At 41.8% G+C, this 19,190-nt stretch overlaps 1 protein-coding gene across 1 annotated transcript in view; it reads left to right on the forward strand.

Moving 5' to 3' along the window:
• Positions 1-2,777: 2,777 nt before the first annotated feature.
• The window catches only part of LOC136876541 (juvenile hormone esterase), a 38,957-nt gene continuing 22,544 nt past the window's right edge, over positions 2,778-19,190 (forward strand). The window contains exons 1-2 of the mRNA XM_067150581.2: positions 2,778-2,980; positions 10,329-10,460. Of these exons, the coding sequence (XP_067006682.2) occupies positions 2,801-2,980; positions 10,329-10,460 (312 nt within the window). The 5' untranslated portion in view covers positions 2,778-2,800. The remainder of the gene's footprint in view (positions 2,981-10,328; positions 10,461-19,190) is intronic.

Here is a 19,190-nt window from a genome sequence, read left to right on the forward strand (position 1 = left end):
TTTGAACAGGTGGATGCTAAATATAAAATTTGGTTCGAATATCTTCAGTAGTTTTCAAGTTGTAAGAAATACGCTTTACACGCACCCGCTCTTGAGTTCAGTCCGATGGGACCTGTACCGCAAAACGGTCCGTTAATATCTCCCTTATTAATCCTCGTATCGAAATGATGCACATGAGGAAAAAGGTTTAGAAATTAATTTCCATGAAGGCAGGTAGATTTAAATTAAGTTTGGTTGTGTATATTTTGTGGGAGTGCAAATCCGCGGTTTCTGTTTCGTATAAATCCCCAGTCAGTTTAGGGATTTAGAAACAATATTTGCCCTAAAACCTACACAAGGACAGGTGGATTCTAAATATGAAGTTTGATGGAAACATATCCAGTAGATTCTACCACTCGCGTACATACGGAATAATTAAGGAAGAAAATAATACAGTTAAGAAAGTTGAAATTAATAGAAAATGGATTATAACTGAGTACACCCGGATAACGACAAATATGTAAATGCCAAGTGAATGTATTGGAAAATCAAATGCCCCTCAAAAAATTATGCTAGTGTGAGTTATGGATATAATAAAGAGATAACAGAGGAGAAATTCAGGCGCAGTGATTCTTAGGTAAACAGATAAGATGATTAATGCTGTTATTACTTAATCTATTCGAGGGCGGTTATAACCTCCAACGATATTCCGCCAATATCCCGCAGATAGGCCGATTGACGTCTCTCTTGCCTTCTACCCAAGGAACAACCACGAATTTAAAAGCGTGGTGAGGGCAATACGTTACTTCCCTGCTGGCAAGCAGAGACGTTGCCATGGTAACCTGTAGGTTCGTTGTCGGTCACTCAATGCAGAGCATGATACCCGCAGAAAATAGTAAATTTCTCCGTCATGTGAAGAGTAAGGAAATTATGAACATAACGAAAGTTGTTTATAATGAAGAGGCGTTTCACATACGGTCCACAGAGTTTACAGAAAATCAATAGTATAAGAGAAAATGGAGGAAAACCGTTCAGGTTTTCCTATAAACCCCCCGTCTATTCAAATATTTTAAAATGATATGCATATCAAAACCTTCCTCGGGATGAGTATACTGTAAATATGAAGTTTGGTTGAGATCTATCCACCCGTTTCGACGTGATGGTGGAACAGACAAACAGGCAAACAGACACGAAAAATAAACACCACCGATTCGGTCTTGAGTTGACCTAAAACAGATAAATATCTGAAAAATTGGCAAAACAAATGTAATTACAGACAGCGGACCCACTACAACTTTATTTATATAGATTGTGGGAACACTATTATTTTGACTAGATAATACATTATATGTGTCCGCTTCTGCGGTGTAGTGGTTAGTGTGATTAGCTGCCACCCTCGGAGAATCGCGTTCGATTCCCGGCTCTGCCACGAAATTTGAAAGGTTATATGAGGGCTGGAAAGGTTCCACTCAGCCTCGGGAAGTCAACTGAGTAGAGGGGAGTTCGACTACCACCTCAGCCATCTTCGAAGTGGTTTCCCGTGGTTTCTCACTTCTTCTCCAGATCAAATACCGGGATGTTACCTACAATATATTTTTTATTAGTTGATTTACGTCGCACCGACACAGACAGGTCTTATGGTACGATTGTTACCTACGGCCGCTTCCTTCCCTCTTCCTCGCGCATCCCTTCCAATCTTCCTATCCCCACAAAGTACCTGTTTAGAATAGCAGTTGAGGCCACCTGGGTGAGGTACTGGTGCTCCTTCCCAGTTGTATCCCCGACTAAATCTCACACTGCAGGTCACTGCCCTTGAGGCGGTAGAGGTTGGATCCTCGCTGAGTCCGAGGGAGAAACCAACCCTGGACGGTAAACTGGTTAAATAAATAATAAATTATATATCCACTATTGCCAGCCCCACGGTGTAGGGATAGCGTGCCTGCCTCTTACCCAAAGGCCCCGGGTTCGATTCCCGGCCAGGTCAGCGATCTTTACGTGGATCTGAGAGCTGGTACGAAGTCCATTACAACCTACGTGGTGACGTAAAGACATTTTTTGTTTAGAAAAACCTACGTGATTATAATTGAGGAGCTCTCCGACTGTGAGACGGCGGCCCCGGTCTAGGAAGCCAAGAATAACAGCCGAGATGATTCGTCGTGCTGACCACACGACACCTCAGCAACGGTCGCTTGGTAGGCCATGGCCCTTCGGTGCTATTACACCATGGGGTTTAGTTTGGTTTGGTTTTATATGCACTAATAACGTCCTGTAAAATAAATGTGGAAAACTCTGATATTTAGCCTTCTCAATTTGCCGTGCGACCCTTGGAGCTAAATTTATCAGTCGAATCGGCCCTATAACGATGAGTTTGACACACTGTACTTAGAAGTAACAAAGGCAGTAAATGAAATGAAATGGCGTATGGCTTTCAGTGCCGGGAGTGTCCGAGGACAAGTTCGGCTCGCCAAGTGCAGGTCTTTTGATTTGACACCCTTAGGTGACCTGCGCGTCGGGATGAAGATGAAATGATGATGAAGACGACACATACACCCAGCCCCCGTGCCAGCGAAATTAACCAATTAAGGTTAAAATTCCCGACCCTGCCGGGAATCGAACCCGGGACCCCTGTGACCAAAGGCCAGCACGCTAACCACTTAGCCATGGAGCCGGACACAAAGGCAGTAGGCTTGTGTTATTCATCACAGAGCCGTTCGCCTGCTGGTTGAGAACACTACTAGCACGCTGTGAATCCCAGTGACGTCACGCTGTTCTGTGATAAATACGACGCACACACCACGAACGAGAGGCTAGGCATTCAATCATGAAGTGTGTTGCCGTGTTGTTCGCCGTGCTCGCTGCTGTACGAGCTAATGGCCCTGTGGTTCGCACCGCTCAAGGCCAGCTTAGAGGAAGTGTCCTCAAGACAGTAGATGGCCGAGATATATTCTCCTTCCGAGGAGTACCTTTCGCCAGACCTCCCGTCGGAGATCTCAGATTTAAGGTAATAATCATTTCTGTTTTCAAATATATTTTCGTCTAAGGATGGATATGCTCTCGATAAAAAAAAAACACATTTCCACATAGGTGTATACCATTATCAAATGGGGAGTGCGGCTGGGCAAGGGTCAGATCCACTCTCAAACATGCAGCCCTCCTAGACTGTGACGCCGTCTCTCAGGTCGGAAGATTTGTTACTGTGAAAGAGATGTTCGGAGAAGGTGAGGGGGCTGAAGGCCGTGGCCTGTACTACGAACTGTTCCGGCATTCGTCTTAGAGCAGCAGTATGGAAAACCACGGAAAACCATTCTCAGAACAGTCGATGGTGGGGACCAGCCCCTCTCTGTCTCCCGAATACAGAGGCGTAGGGCCACGGTACAACCATGGCCAACCCTCGTCTGCTCGGTTGGTCGGTCGGAGTGTAGAGGTGTCGGACCAGGGGCAAGCCGTGGCCACTTGTGGTCCGAGACCCAACGACGCAGCTCGCACACACAAAACCTCAGGGGATTAGGACCGGCCGGACTAAACCGAACTGAAATTGCCAATGTCAGGTAAAACGCAACTCAAAATTAGTTATTCATATTTAAATAATTACAGATTATTATTTATTTAGTGAATATCGTAACGGTTTGAACCTTATTGTACATGAGTATTAGGATTATAGTTTTGATCAGTGAATTAATTAGTGGTCCTTGACATAAAATTAGGAAACTAAATTACTGAAGATGTGATGAATGAGGTTAATGAACTGCTTGTAGCAGCAGGATTTTTTAAACACATGCTATAAAGGCTTTGAAAGTTCCAAATTGCACGTTCCACGTGACACTCAGGTTCGAATCTTGTCCTTCCAAACGTGGCACAGTCGAACCGTAAATGGCCCCGTGTTTGAGATGATCCCACAAAAACACAAATAATCGCCTGTAATGTTAATTTTGAAGCGTTTAAAGTGGCACTTACACTTTCCAGGGCCGGAGAGAAGCTGAGTGGGAATGAATTCGGGGACTAATGTTTTGCACTGGAGTCGGCTATGTGAGGAAAAAAATAATTTTCTTGTGACAGACCATTTTGTACTTGATGTGGGTAGATAGTTCCACTGTCTTATTACATGTGTTTTTATTTGGGCTTTTTAGTGGTAAATAGAAGGGTGGTGTCCCTGGAAACTTCTAATTGCGTATAATTGGTAAGAATTAAGTCAAGGGTTTTCCCATGGCAATTTTCCAGTGTTATAAGATGTTACTTCGAAAAGGTTCATAAAAATTTTTATCATCTGACATTGACTGTTACCATCATAGGGGTTGAGGTCTGTACTTGTTATCGTGGGAATGTCAAAGTCGCCTGCTATGATCACATTATTACTGTCAATTTCATAATGGGCTTCTAGTCACTCCAGCACTTCCTGGTATGACTCAACATTAGAGGTGCTGGTGGTGGAGGGGTAGACAGCACAAACAAAACAAATGTTTTCCTATAGTTCTAATTTTAACAACAAGGCCTCTGCTCTACGTCCAGAGCCTTCGGCCTTGATCTACAGGGTTATTCAGCTAAGTTGTCCACCTTAATTATGTATTGATCTGTTAAAAATATAAACGTTCTGTTTCGAAATTATTTAACTGTATTAAGGGTCTCATGGAATACTGTCCAATTCGTCTCCTTCACGAACGCAATTATCAAGAAACCGGTAGCAACTTCGTTCTATTAAAAATAGGGCTATACTTGTCCGCCTCTGTGGTATAGTGGTTAGTGTGGTTAGCTGCCACTCCCGTAGGCCCGTGCTCGATTCCCAGCTCTGCCAAAAAATTTGAAACGTGGTACGTGGACTGGAAAGGAGTCCACTCAGCCTCGGGAGATCAACTGAATAGAAGTGGTTTTCCACTTCTCCTCCAGGCAAATGCCGGGATGGTACCTAACTTACGTCCACGACCGCTTCGTTCCCTCTTCCTTGTCTATCTTTCCAATCTTCCCATCCCCCCCCCCCCTAAGGTCCTTGTTCAGCATAGCAGGTGAGGCCGCCTGGGTGAGGTACTGGTCCTCCTTACCAGTTGTACCCCAAACCCAAAGTCCCACGCTCCAGGACACTGAGGCAATAGAGGTGGAATCCCTCGCTGAGTCCGAGGGAAAAGCCGAAAAACGGATTACGAAAAAAGAAAGAAAGAAAGAAAGAAAGAAAGAAAGAAAGAAAGAAAGAAGGCTACACTAATTTCATCCAATAGAACAATTAAGAATCGTTCCACAAGTTCAATGATGTGCTTGCTTTACAAATCCGACCATTACTTTTGGAGATTTGAAAGGGTGTCACATTTGCAGGCATTAGACAAAAAGTGATGCGCCACTCACTGTGATGATGCGTAACTCACGCCTTGTTGATAACACATATATAACGCCCTTACCTCGAGCGAGCTTCTTTGTATGATGTACAGCATTTCGGGATCACACAACTTCTGTTTTGTTGACGCTGAATCGGATGATGATGATGCTTGTTGTTTTAAGGGGCCTAACATCGAAGGTCATCGGCCCCTAATACGCTGAATCGGAAAGAGACGAGATAATAAAATGCAATTGCAATACTTCAAGTGTTTTGGCCGATGACCTAGATGTCAGGCTCCTTTAAACAACAACCATCATCATCATCATCATCCTTCAAGTGCTTAATTGATCTTCTCATGAGTATACAGTACATGGCATGAAATCAACAACTTCAAAATCCAATAAATGACATGGTCATTGGAAAAAATCAATGCAAATATTAACTGTAGGGCTCTTTGGTCCTCCTTACAGCGAACATGTAAGATCGGTGTACTTACAACAGACAGTGGTAGAGTTCAGAATAAATTCCCGCTAGTATGGTAGCATACACCACTGTTTAGAGAAAGAAGAAATGGCCTATGGCTTTTAGTGCCGGGAGTGTCCGAGGACATGTTCGGCTCGCCAGGTTCAGGTCTGTTGATTTGACTCCCGTAGGCGACCTGCGGGTCGTGATGAAGATGAAATGATGATGAACGACACATACACCCAGCCCTCGTGCCAGCGAAATTAACCAATTATGGTTAAAATTCCCGACCCTACCGGGACCCCAGCACGCTACCCATTTAGCCACAGAGCCGGACACTGTTTAGAGAATATGAGTCAGATACTTTCAGGGGCATCGTTTCATTCTCCCTTTTTTCAACCACTTCCATCACGCAGGGAAATGAACAGTTACTTAAAACAGTGTTTTCCACAGTCGGCAGCCCTGAAGATGGTTTTCCATGGTTTCTCATTTTCACACCAGGCAAATGCTGGGGCTATACTTTAATTAAGACCACGGCCACTTCCTGCCCATTTCTAGCACTTTCCTGTCCCATTGTCGCCATAAGACCTATCTGTGTCGGTGCGACGTAAAGCAAAAAGAAACAGTGTTTGGGGTATGCGTGCTTGTCAAAGCCACAAAGCAAGCCCTCTACATCAGAGCGAGTGGTCTAATACCTACACATATCAAACCCTTTAATATCTCCAAAAGTATTCGTCGGATTTGTAAAATAAGTAGAACATTGAATTTATCGCTCGATTCTTAGTTGTTCTATTGGATGAAATTTGTATAGTCCTATTTTAAAAAATACAAAGTTACTATCGGTATCTCGGTAATTACGTACGTGATGCAGACTAATTGGAAAGTGTTTTATGAGCTTCTTAATACAATTTAAGAACTTGAAAACAGAATGTCTATTTCTTTACTTACTTAATCTGTTTACCCTCGAGGGTTGGTTTTTCGCTCGAACTCAGTGAGAGATCTCACCTCTACGACCTCAAGGACAGTGTCCTGGAGCGTGAGACATTGGATTGGGGGATACAACTGGGGAGGATGACCAGGTTGCCTCACCTGCTATGCTGAACAGGGGCCATGGTAGGGGATGGGAAGAATGGAAGGGATAGACAAGGAGGAGGGAAGGAAGCGGCCGTGGCCTTAAGTTAGGTACATCCCGGCATTTGCCTGGAGGAGAAGTGGGAAACCACGGTAAACCACTTCCAGGAATGCTGAGGTGGGAATCGAACCCACCTCTACTCATTTGACCTCCCGAGGCTGAGTGGACCCCGTTCCAGCCCTCGTACCACTTTTCAAATTTCGTGGCAGAGCCGGGAATCGAACCTGGACCCCCGGCGGTGGCAGCTAATCACACTAACCACTACACCACAAAGGCGGACCTATTTTTTTAACGGATCAGAAGATATTTGAGGTGTACAACTTAGCTGAATAATCGTGCATATTGAACTTTTCAAGATAAGATATCAAATGAAATAGGCCTAAGTCAAGGTTTGATGAACTGAAGTCCACTAGGTGACTGATGGGTCGAGAGTCCGGTCGGATGCGCATGATTGTCCAGTTGTACTTTTCCTTCACATAATTATCATCATTATCATCATCACCACCACTACCTCACCATCTGGAAACTCGGGGCCGACTGCAGAAACGATGACTAGTTTTAAGCCTTAGACAACGTCTAAATCGAGCACGATCTTCCATTCCATAAACAATGTTCAGTCGATGTTTAACTAGACATCGCTTAAAGTTTCAATATTGCTTTGAAAATTGAGATAGAAGTATCTTTCATGCATTTCTTTGTTTGTCGCAACCAATGAAATTCGTCGGTGTGCGCGCCGAACGCCAGTCAGCTGTTTGTCTTCCTACACAATGTACACATTATACAAATATGGCTAAGCACGAGCATGACTTGCCCACAGATAAGAGTATCGCTTTCGGTGGAAATCTCATGATATTATCGATATTTCTTTGCACGAAAGCGACACGCCACCGTACGGGGAAGTGTAGCTTTGATTATAGCGTTGTTAAGCCCCATTCACAATGCAAACGTAACGTAACGTAAACTTAAAATTAACGTTAACTTAGAAGTTAGCGGCCATGTTATCTATTGGAACCATTCATAATGCGCCGACGTAAACTTAACAGCGAGTCCGTAAAATTAAGGGATTGCAAGCTCCAAGCTCTTGCGGTTAATTTTACGTTAGCTTTAAGAACCAGCCAATCAGAGCAGATGTAAACATTGTATTTTGTGCACGATATGATGACTTCTTTCGATGAAATACTTGTAATTCTCTTTCAAAATAATCTTTGTGTGTATGTATGATAAAAGGAAAACAAGAATTACAAAGACGCTGTACCGAAAAATAATACATGGAAATAAATATCCTGTAACAATGAAATATGACCACAGTCTAATATATACAGTCGCGAAGCTGTGATGATATTTTTCATCCGAGGCGACTACAGCGCTCCAAGCGGCGAGGTAGAGGCAACTTGCTAGCAGACAACAGGGAACGTATTACCACTACAGTCTAAAATGGTCATAACTTCTGAACCATTCATGCAAACAATGTCCTGACAAGGTTATTGCAATCCTTATGAAATAGTGGAGGAGGTCAAATAATTTATTTCGATGAGGAGTTCGACGATAATATCGAAATATTTATTTAATCTTAAGGAGTTATTTTTCTTTACCGCGGACTATAACATAAAATCGCTTTTAGAGGGCAACTGGTTCGAAATAAGTATATACCATCGCGGACTTTTTTGTAGAGGTTTCTATGCTCTACAATTCGTACGCTTACACTTGAGGTCTATCGTTGACGGTTCAGGTAGCGTAAGCCAAGAAAGCAAGTGACCGACGGACCGACATCGAACCTGCCAAGTTGGTCCAAGAAAGCCAGCGCTCTACCATGGTGGCCACGGCTCTTCTTCCCCAGTCCTCTTTAAACAAGAAACAACAATTATAACCACCATCACCACCACTTGCCTTTTCCTATCTGATAGTTGCTGAAATCTTATACGATTATATATACATACAATCTACTTTTTTAGTTTTCACTATTATGTGTGTTTACTTGGCAGTAAATATAAGTGAATCCCTCCCGGTTGATATATGTGACAGCCCTCCGACAATCGGAACACGTAACTCTGATATTTATGTAGTCGAAGTGACCTATAATTCCATGGAAATTACCCCATGATATAATAAAATATATCGGTTTCCCAGAATTGTATTCCCTTTTGTCAGTCTCAAGAAACTAGTCTCTTGAAAAGCGAGACCTTATTTTAAGATCTATCACCCCGTACATATCAAACGAATTGCTGGGATTTAGCAGCGGGCTACCCACAGAGAGGCCGTGGGACTAACCTTTCTTCCCGGAATCGTCTCAACATGATAATACAAATTACATGTTTCATGGTACATAACCTCTGATTGTAATTCACTCCCCTCATTTGAGGTTAAACAGTGCTCTCGGCAGTGTTTAAAGATGACCGGTTGAACATCTGTTTTAGAAAGTGTCTATGTGATAAATAACGTCTCTGCAATGCAGCAGCCATACTTGGCATTAAGTAGACATCGTCTCAATACCGTTTCTGCAATCGGCCCTAGTTGTCTCGACAGGGCTTTATAGCCTACGACTTGGCGGAAGTGCTGACTTGAACTTTTTTGTTACACAGTAGAATGAAAGAATAATTTGACATTCCAGAAATTGAGCATCAATTACTCCACCTCCACTGCATTTCGAAAGCCTCGAAAGTCCGCTCTTCGGTAGAATGGTCAGCGTACTAGATTTTGGTTCAGATGGTTCCGGGTTCGATTCCCTGATTCGGAGAATGGCTTGTCTTAATACACTTCTCTTCATACACTCCCAATCAACACACTAGCAACTATGACAAAACAACGCAATACACAGGGCTGGCGTCAGCAAGGGCACCGAGCCGTAAAACTGGTCCAAATTACCCAATTAATTAAGAAAGGAAGCTAAGAAGAACATGCTATCTCAGATTTATTTATTTATTTATTTATTTATTTATTTATTTATTTATTTATTTATTTATTTATTTATTTATTTATTTATTTATTTATTTATTTATTTAGTTAGTTAGTTAGTTAACACGCTACGGATATGGAACCAAGCTGTGCCTCGCAGTATAGGGGGCAACGCGTCCGCCTGTCACCCGGCGGTCCCGGAGTCGATTCCCGGCCGGGTCAGGGTTTTTAAAATGTAAATGATTAATATCCCTGGCCTGGGGACTGGGTGTTTGTGTCGTCCTTAATGTTTCATTTCTCACATTCAACACTCTACACTTTCGCCATTTTCATAATACACGCAGGTACCTCACATATGGTGCAAGTAGGGGCTAAAGATGTTCCTAGGTCGACGCCCCGAACAAATAGCATTTTTTTTAATGCGTACATTTATGTATTTTATTTTACTAGCTTCTTTCTTTCTGTCTATAATATGCTAGTCTGAATTCTATTCGTAACATTTAAAAAATAATTTTAAGTAGGCCTGTGTACAGACTGATAACTACTGTGTTCTGTTGATAGGCGCCAGTGCCAATGGAATCCTGGGATGGAATCCGAAATGCCACAGAAGATGGATTTGTATGTCCACAAGACTGGAATGGATATGGAACACGGTCAGAGGACTGCCTTTTCCTGAATGTGTACACAACAAAGGTGAGTTATTGGTCCAGCTTTCCTTTAATCATTTTTATTACTTACGAGCTCTCTTGACATGACTTACAAGAGAAGTCTGGGAAGTGGTCTGCCAGTCCCGCATTGTAACTTCTATCATCTGTAAAGAGTTAAAATATGATGAGTCGTAGGTTTTATAATTTGCGTCACAGCCTATTTCCAGTAATTCCACTGGAATGAACGAAGACCCCGTCTAGCGGCGAGGATAGGAACTGTGTCGGCTGCAGAAGCCTGTCGCACTATTCTGAGACAGTGATTAATGACTGTCAGATGAAATGAAATGATATTGGAGAATGTTGCTGGAAAGAAAGATGACAGAGAAAATCGCAGTACCCGGAAGAAAACCCGTCCCGCCTCCCCTTTGTCCAGCCCAAATATCACATGGAGTGACCGGGATTTGACCCACGGCTACTAGCGGTGAGAGTCTCTTTACATTTTTATTTACCGTTTTTCACCGATCAGAGTTACTTTTTAAAAACTCCCTCGTGCCTCTTTTAACATATGGCTGATAAAACAGGCATGAGGGAGTTTAAAAAAAGTAACTATGATCGGTGGAAAACGGTAAATAAAAATGTAAACAGACTCTGGGATGGGTTTAAAATAATTGTTGAGAAATGTGAAAATAGATTTGTACCTTTAAAGGTGGTAAGGAATGGTCAAGATCCACTATATTATAACAGGGAAGTAAAGAGACTAAGAAGGAGGTGCAGGTTGGAAAGAAATAGTTAGAAATGGCTGTGGAAGTAAGGAGAAATTGAAGGAACTTACTAGGAAATTGAATCTAGCAAAGAAGTCAGCTAAGGATAACATGATGGCAAGCATAATTGGTGGCCACACAAATTTTAGTGAAAAATGGAAAGGTATGTATAGGTACTTTAAGGCAGAAACAGTTTCCAAGAAGGACATTCCAGGAATCATTAATGAACAAGGGGAGTGTGTATGCGAGGAACTTGAAAAAGCAGAAGTATTCAGTAAGCAGTACGTAAAGATTGTTAGTTACAAGGATGATGTCCAGATAGAGGAGGGGACTAAGAAGTATTAAAATTGACCTTTGATATTACTGACATTTACAGTAAGATACAAAATTTGAAAACTAGAAAAGCGGCTGGAATAGGTAAGATTTCTGGGGATATACTAAAGACAATGGGTTGGAATATACGAGCTAGTACCATATCTGAAGTACTTATTTGATTATTGTTTGGTCGGAGGAGCTATACCAAATGAATGGAGAGTTGCTATAGTAGCCCCTGTGTACAAAGGAAAGGGTGATAGACATAAAGCTGAAAACTACAGACCAGTCAGTTTGACATTCATTGCACGTAAGCTTTGGGAAAGCATTCTTTCTGATTAAATTAAACATGTTTGCGAAATTAATAACTGGTTTGATAGAAGGCAGTTTGGGTTTAGGAAAGGTTATTCCACTGAAGCTCAACTCGTACGATTCCAGCAAGATATAGCAGATATCCTGGATTCAGGAGGTCAAATGGACTGTATAGCGATTGACCTATCTAAGGCATTCGATAGGGTAGATCATGGGAGACTACTGGCAAAAATGAGTGCAATTGGACTAAACAAAAGAGTGAGTGAATTGGTGGCTATATTTCTAGAAAATAGAACTCAGAGAATTAGAGTAGGCGAAGCTTTACCTGTCCCTGTAATAATTAAGACGGAAATTCCTCGAAGCAGTATTATTGGACCTTAATCTTTTCTTATACTGTATACATACTGTATATCAATGATATGTGTAAAGAAGTGGAATCAGAGATAAGGCGTTTTGCAGATGATGTTATTATGTACAGAATAATAAATAAGTTACAAGATTATGAGCAACTACTAAATGACCTCGATAAGGTTGTGAGATGGCCAGTAGACAACGATATGATGATAAACGGGGTTAAAAGTCAGGTTGGGAGTTTCGCAAATAGGAAACGTCCTCTCAGTTTTAATTACTGCGTTGATGGGGTGAAAGTTCCTTTTGGGCATCATTTTAAGTACCTAGGTATTAATATAAGGTAAGATCTTCATTGGGGTAATCACATAAAGATGACTATAAATAAAGGGTACAGATCTCTGCACATGGTTATGAGGGTATTTAGGGGTTGTAGTAAGGATGTAAAGGAGACGGCATGTAAGTCTCTGGTAAGACCCCAACTAGTGTATGGTTCTAGTGTATGGAACTCTCGCCAGGATTACTTGATTCAAGAACTGGAAAAAATCCAAAGAAAAGCAGCTCGATTTGTTCTGGGTGATTTCCGACAAAAAAGTAACGTTACAAAAACGTTGCAAAGTTTGGGCGGGGAAGACTTGAGAGAAAGGAGACGAGCTGCTCGACTAAGTGGTATGTTCCGAGCTGACAGTGAAGAGATGCCGTGGAATGACATCAGTAGACGAATAAGTTTGAGTGGTGTCTTTAAAAGTAGGAAAGATCGAAATATGAAGATAAAGCTAGAATTCAAGAGGACAAATTGGGGCAAATATTCGTTTATAAAAAGGGGAATTAGGGATTGGAATAATTTACCGAGGGAGATGTTCAATAAATTTCCAAATACTTTGCAATTGTTTAAGAGAAGGCTAGATGAACAACAGAGTGGGAATCTGCTACCTGTGCGAGTGCCCTAAATGCAGATCATTTTTTGACTGTTGGATTGATTGATACATTGTTTACAATTTTGCTTTACATCGCACAGACGCAGGTAGGTCTTATGGCGACGATGCGATAGGAAAGGCCTAGATGAGGGAAGGAAGTGGCCGTGGCCTTAATTAAGGTACAGCCCCAGCATTTGCCTGGTGTGATAATGGAAAACCACGGAAAACTATCTTCAGTGCTGCCGACAGTGTGGTTCGAACCCACTATCTCCCGAATATTGGATACTGGCCGCAATTAAGCGTTGCAGCTATGGAATATATGGTCGAGAGAGAGGTAATTCTCCACGTGTATGCACAAGCTCTGTGGTGTACTGGTTAGCATAATTAGCTGCCAACCTCGGAGGCCCGGGTTCGATTCCCGGCTCTGCCACGAAATTTGAAAAGTTGCACAAGGGCTGGAACGGGGTCTACTCAGCGCCGGGAGGTCAACTGAGTAGAGGAGGGTTCCATTCCCCCCCTAAGCCACCCTGGAAGTGGTTTTCCGTGGTTTCCCACTTCTCCTCCAGGCAAATGCCGGTATGGTACCTAACTTAATCCCACGGCCGCTTCCTTCCCTCTTTCTTGTCTATCCCTTCCAATCATCCCACCCCCACAAGGCCACTGTTCAGCATAGCAGGTGAGGCCGTCTGGGCGAGGTGCTGGTCCTCCTCGCCAGTTGTATCCCCGACCCAATGTCTCACGGTCCAGGTGGTAGAGGTGGGATCCCTCGCTTAGTCCGAGGGAAAGACCTACCCTGGAGTGTAAACAGATTAAGAAAGGAGGAAAGGAAGCAGTATCCAGTAATCGGGAGATCGTGGGTTCGAGTCCCACTGTCGGCAGCCTTGAAGATGGTTTTCCGTGGTTTCCCATTTTCAAACCAGGCAAATGCCGGGGCTGTACCATAATTAAGGCCACGGCCGCTTCCTTCCAACTTCTAGGCCTTTCCTATCCCATCGTCGCCATAAGACCTATCTGTGTCAGTGCGACGAAAAGAAAAAAAAAGTGGAAAGGAAGGGTATGCACGAGTTCCCTCGTTCGACTTGCACATTGCCCTTGTCTCGTACAGTTCGTTTATTAAACAGCCGTAAATTCATACAGAGTAGAAGAACATACTGTAATTAAGACACTCTTGTCAGTCAAGGAATGCACCAGATCGTTTCTTCTCTCGTCTGTTGGTCGTAGTGACGTTCTTTATTATTTAACATGCTTGAAGATGCAACCCTGCCGCCCCACGATTGTGTATTCCTTTACTCACAGCATTGTAAATGGAATGAAATACTGAACGAAGGAAACAGTACGCCCAATGGTCTGATTACAGTAGATGTTCAATATGACCCCCTCCTACTTTGATGCACAGTTCACAACGGTGCAGTAGTAACCTTTGAACTCTGTTCAGCATGTCGAGCATTAGGCTACATCTGTCTCCCACTTCCCACTTCCACTCCCTTCCCTCCTCTGACGCACAGCAACAGGCATCGGCTGGCTCTATGGCAGGTACTCTCAGTGTGCATGCACTGTGCACGGTGCAAAGGACGACTTCGCTTGGTTGACCAGAGTGCAGACCCCCACTCCTCGATTTGGAGCAATATCGATGTCTCTCTCCGTTGCGACGCCTGTCTCTCTCGCTCCACCTGTCTCCCTCTTCCTCACTTGCTCCGTAGCGCTCCAAATCCAAGCCGAATTGAGCCGAGCTTAGCCGAGTAGCCCATAGACGATGCGTTGGTCCGAGTCGAACCGAGTGGGACCGATGCACTGTGCACAGGAACTCTGCGCCTCACTTTGCACGCGTGAGATTTTGGGCGTTTGAGAGGCCCTGCTCTATGGCATAGCAAATACCACAAGTTCATCAATTTAAATCGTGTGCCAGGAAATAAGAAAGTAACCTCATTTTCTCCGCCAATCCGATTGTACCATCGTTCTTAACATAACAGGAACAGCATCCCCGATTTTTTGTTCGTATAGTTATGATAAACTCTGTGTAGAACAGGTGGTAAAGGAAATCAAAAATGTATTTGGAAAAGGATTCACAACCCAAGGAGAAGAGATCAAAACTCTGAGGTTTGCCGATGATATTTTTATTTTATCTGAGCCTGGGGAAAATCTGGAGAAATTGCTGAAAGGTATGAACAGAGAGTTGGTAAAGGAGTACAAGATGAGAATAAAAAGTTCAAAACAAAAGTAACGGAGTGCAGTCGAATGAAGTCTGGTGATGCATGAAATATTAGATTAGGAAGTGAAGTCTTAAAGAAAGGAAACGGATATTGTTATTTCGGTAGTAGGATAACTAATGAGACAGAAGTAAGGAGGACATTAAACGCAGACTAGCACAGGCAAGGAGGCCTTTCTTAAGTAAATAAATTTGCTCACTTCGAACAATGATATGGGAATTAGAAGGACGTTTTTGAAGACTTTCATCTGGAGCGTAGCATTGTACGGAAATGAAATAATGGACGGTAAGTAGCTCAGAAAGAAAGAGAATAAAAGCTTTTGAAATGTGGTGTCACAGAAGAATGCTAGAGGTGAGGTGGATAGATCGAATCACGAATGAAGAGATACTGAATCGATTTGGCGAAATTCGACGAGAAAAAGAATGACAGGACACATCTTAAGACACCAAAGACTTGTTCACTTAGTTTTTGAGGGAAGTGTAGGTGATAAAAAATGACAGCAGTAGACGAAAGTATGAATATGAAAAACAGATTATGTAACGTTCCAGACGTCACAGTGTAATTATGTTAATTTTATTATGTGTAATTAATTCAGGAATTTAACGTCATGATATTTATCTTGGTATGTAATTTTATTATAATTCATGTTTAATCATTTGCTCACTATCATTTCATTACTTTGTAACTACGACTTGTAAACGAGGGCTGAATATCCTAATATTAACTTAGAGTCTTGCGACATTCGTTTAAATTTAACTTGCAGTAGATTTTCCTCTATCTTGCCACATCACCGAGGAAGAAGGAAGGACAAATTTAGACATCAAATTCTGGGAAAAGCGAGTACGTGTTCAAGCGTTGTAACGAAAGCTACTGTATTTCGACCAGAATAATTCAAACTGATCACCGCCTATATTTTCAAAGGAGCGTCATGTTGCCATGGATACTGAGTGAAAGGGCTAATAGAAGAACAGTTGATATCATGGTTGGGACCCATCAACTCTAATATCTGGAGTGGGGAGAGACGTGTCAACTGATTGGACCACGTGTAGCGACCTGTAATTAGAGCCAGAAAAGGTTATAAAAGGGCGTGTTGGAGCTCTTGGCATCATCTTCGGGATTCTTCTTGATTCTTCTATCTTGTATTTCGCTTTAGGTCTGATAACTTGTCTTATGGTTGTTGTACCATAGTGGATCAGTGTGATAGTTTATCACTTCTACATTCATTACTTCGTTACCACGACGTGGTACTTAGGAATTTCTGAATGATGGGTGTATATCCACTCTCATCAGGAAGTACGAACAGCTCTGTATTAGACCAGTTTATACCAGTCTAAGACAATAGGTAGTATTAAACTAGATAGAAATGAAACTTCAGTGCACATTTTCAGTAAAGTTGGAAGGATTATTAATTGAGTATCCTCTCCACATCACCCAAGGAGGTTTTTCTAACTATGACTTAGGGCTCATCTCCAATATATGGGATAGAGCATAACAGGGAGTGATAGTTTCAAAGCCATCATCCAATTAGTGGTTGATGCAATTTGCAAGGCAGGAATGGTACTTAGCTGCAGATGAAGATATCTCAAAGACGACCGGTGATGTCCCAGCTACAAGGATGGAAGCTTTCCAAGGACCAGCAGAACAAGACTACATGGTGAGCAAGCGAGTTAAAAATATTGCAAGTTTTCGCGAAGTAGAGTCATTCAACTTTTTGTTAAATTCATTTCCTATTTTAAATTCAGTTCTCGTTAAACCGTCGCCATTTATATTCAATATAATAAATAGTATTTTCCTAGTTTACTTTAACCAATCTGCCTTAATTAGCCTTTTGATTTATAATTCTCCTGCTTAATGATTAGTGCACTATCACCCCACCCCTGTGATAAGAGTCCGTCCAAGCTTGATTATAAATTTTTATCTTTAAGTCATCAACTTAAAGATTAGCGCCCTTAGCTTGCATGGTTGCATTTCTCGTTCAATTATTGTTCTCCAAGAGGGGAAGTCACAATTAGAGCAGATGTAGGATGTAGTAGCTACGTAGAAATGAAAAAGTTAGCATATAATAAGGTGGCGTGGAGAGCTGTATCAAACCAGTCTGTGGACCGAAACAAAAACATTCAAATAATGTGTTATATACTGTGTGAAGTCCATTGAAGTGCAGTGTACATTCTCTTTACATTAGAAATTCGTTAAGTCTCCTGGTGCCGCTCTGTTTTTTAACATACAGTAGAACCCCGCTTAACCGAACTTCGCTTAACCGAAACCCGGCTTAACCGAAATGCTCTTACAAAATTGTATTTTAATATTTTGTGTTTAGCCTCTCGTTCTTAGCCGTCGATATTAGTAATTCTCTTGCTATGTGTTGAGAGCCACTAGGAAAGCCCTATTTTTATATTGCGACTTATGCCAGAATGCACGTGTAGCATAAAACAATACAGTTTCTTACTAGGGATGGGACAAATGGTTACTTTCCAGTATCATGTTCCTGTGTATCTGTTACACTGTAGTATTTAGGTTGGAGTATTAGGATATAAAAGAAACATAATACAAGTTGCAGGTCAACTTTTGGAAGGAACATTCCTTATACCTGTTGTCTCTTGTAGCCCCTAACCGCACCTTAGTAAGTACTTATAAATAGTGTAACGGTTCAAATCCCGTTACAAGATGATATCTGTATTTTTATTATTTTATCTGTATTATTATTATTATTATTATTATTATTATTATTATTATTATTATTATTATTATGTCCGTATTATTATGTTATCTGTGATATTGTTACTATTATTGTAATTATCCGTTTTATTCAATTCGATTTTGCAATTGCCTGTTGCTTGCAAGATTGTACTTAGATGTATGCATATATACGTATGTGTAGAATAACACTCAATACCTGTACAGTGAGAATTGTTGTATATATCAGAGATTGGAAGTAACGTTGTTATATTGCTATACCACTGGCGATTCTGCCAAGTCATCGCCACTTCATGGCTACGGCATCGTATTTATTTAGATATGCGCTCAGAGAGTCGGCCGCTCCGGGCTATTTCACCACTGTCTGTAATATCTGTCGCGTAGGTGGGAGTATGTCATTGTTATTTCTGGAGATTACGTAGCTGTGTCAACCAACGTCTATAAAAGGTGGGTGCATATTGTAGCGTCAGTCATTAGTTACACGGATGCAGTACAGTGAAGAAGTCTGCTAGATGAAGAGACCTCAGTCGGTCAGTCAACAAGTGTGAACGAGACATGGAGAAAACTCAGTGAGCCATTAATTATTGGTCATTGAGAGAGTGAGGCCAAAAGTTAGTTGGTCCGTCACTTAGTGGGAGACACGGACGCAAGGGCTTACCATGAAGTCAGAGAGGGCAACCCTGGACCTGCCAAGAGGTAATACCATATTGACTTACAAAGAAGTCAGATGATATGGAGAAGAAGCAGTCACAAGGATGTATCACCAAGTTAGGCATGACACATCTACAGTAAACACCAGATCAATGGAATACGTCGTAATTACACTCAAAGTGTTGAAGGTACAGTCAAGTGAATCAGTGAGGGAAATATTTCGTATAAATTGTTAAATGTCCGGTCAAGAAGAATTCAAATTCATGCCTAGTTTCTTTCAGTTGCAATGTCATAATTTCATATTTTCATCTGTTTTATCGCAACAAGACTCACTATTTTTTTATATATTATTTAAAGAATATATATTGTTCTATCAAACGAATTCATAGTTTCATTTCATTGACAGTAAAATATCTTAACCTCAAAATTAATGGGGAAACCGAACGCCAATCTCCTTTTCCCAGAACTTATATGGTATGTTGTCAAAAGTAAGCTTATTACCCCACACCCTAGAGATAGTCAAGAGTCTCATTGTATTATTGTTGCACTGAGTGGCAGCTGGCGCCCTTCAAAT

This window comes from Anabrus simplex, chromosome 6 (genome assembly GCF_040414725.1).
Source record: "Anabrus simplex isolate iqAnaSimp1 chromosome 6, ASM4041472v1, whole genome shotgun sequence".
Taxonomy (NCBI): Eukaryota; Metazoa; Arthropoda; class Insecta; order Orthoptera; family Tettigoniidae; genus Anabrus; species Anabrus simplex.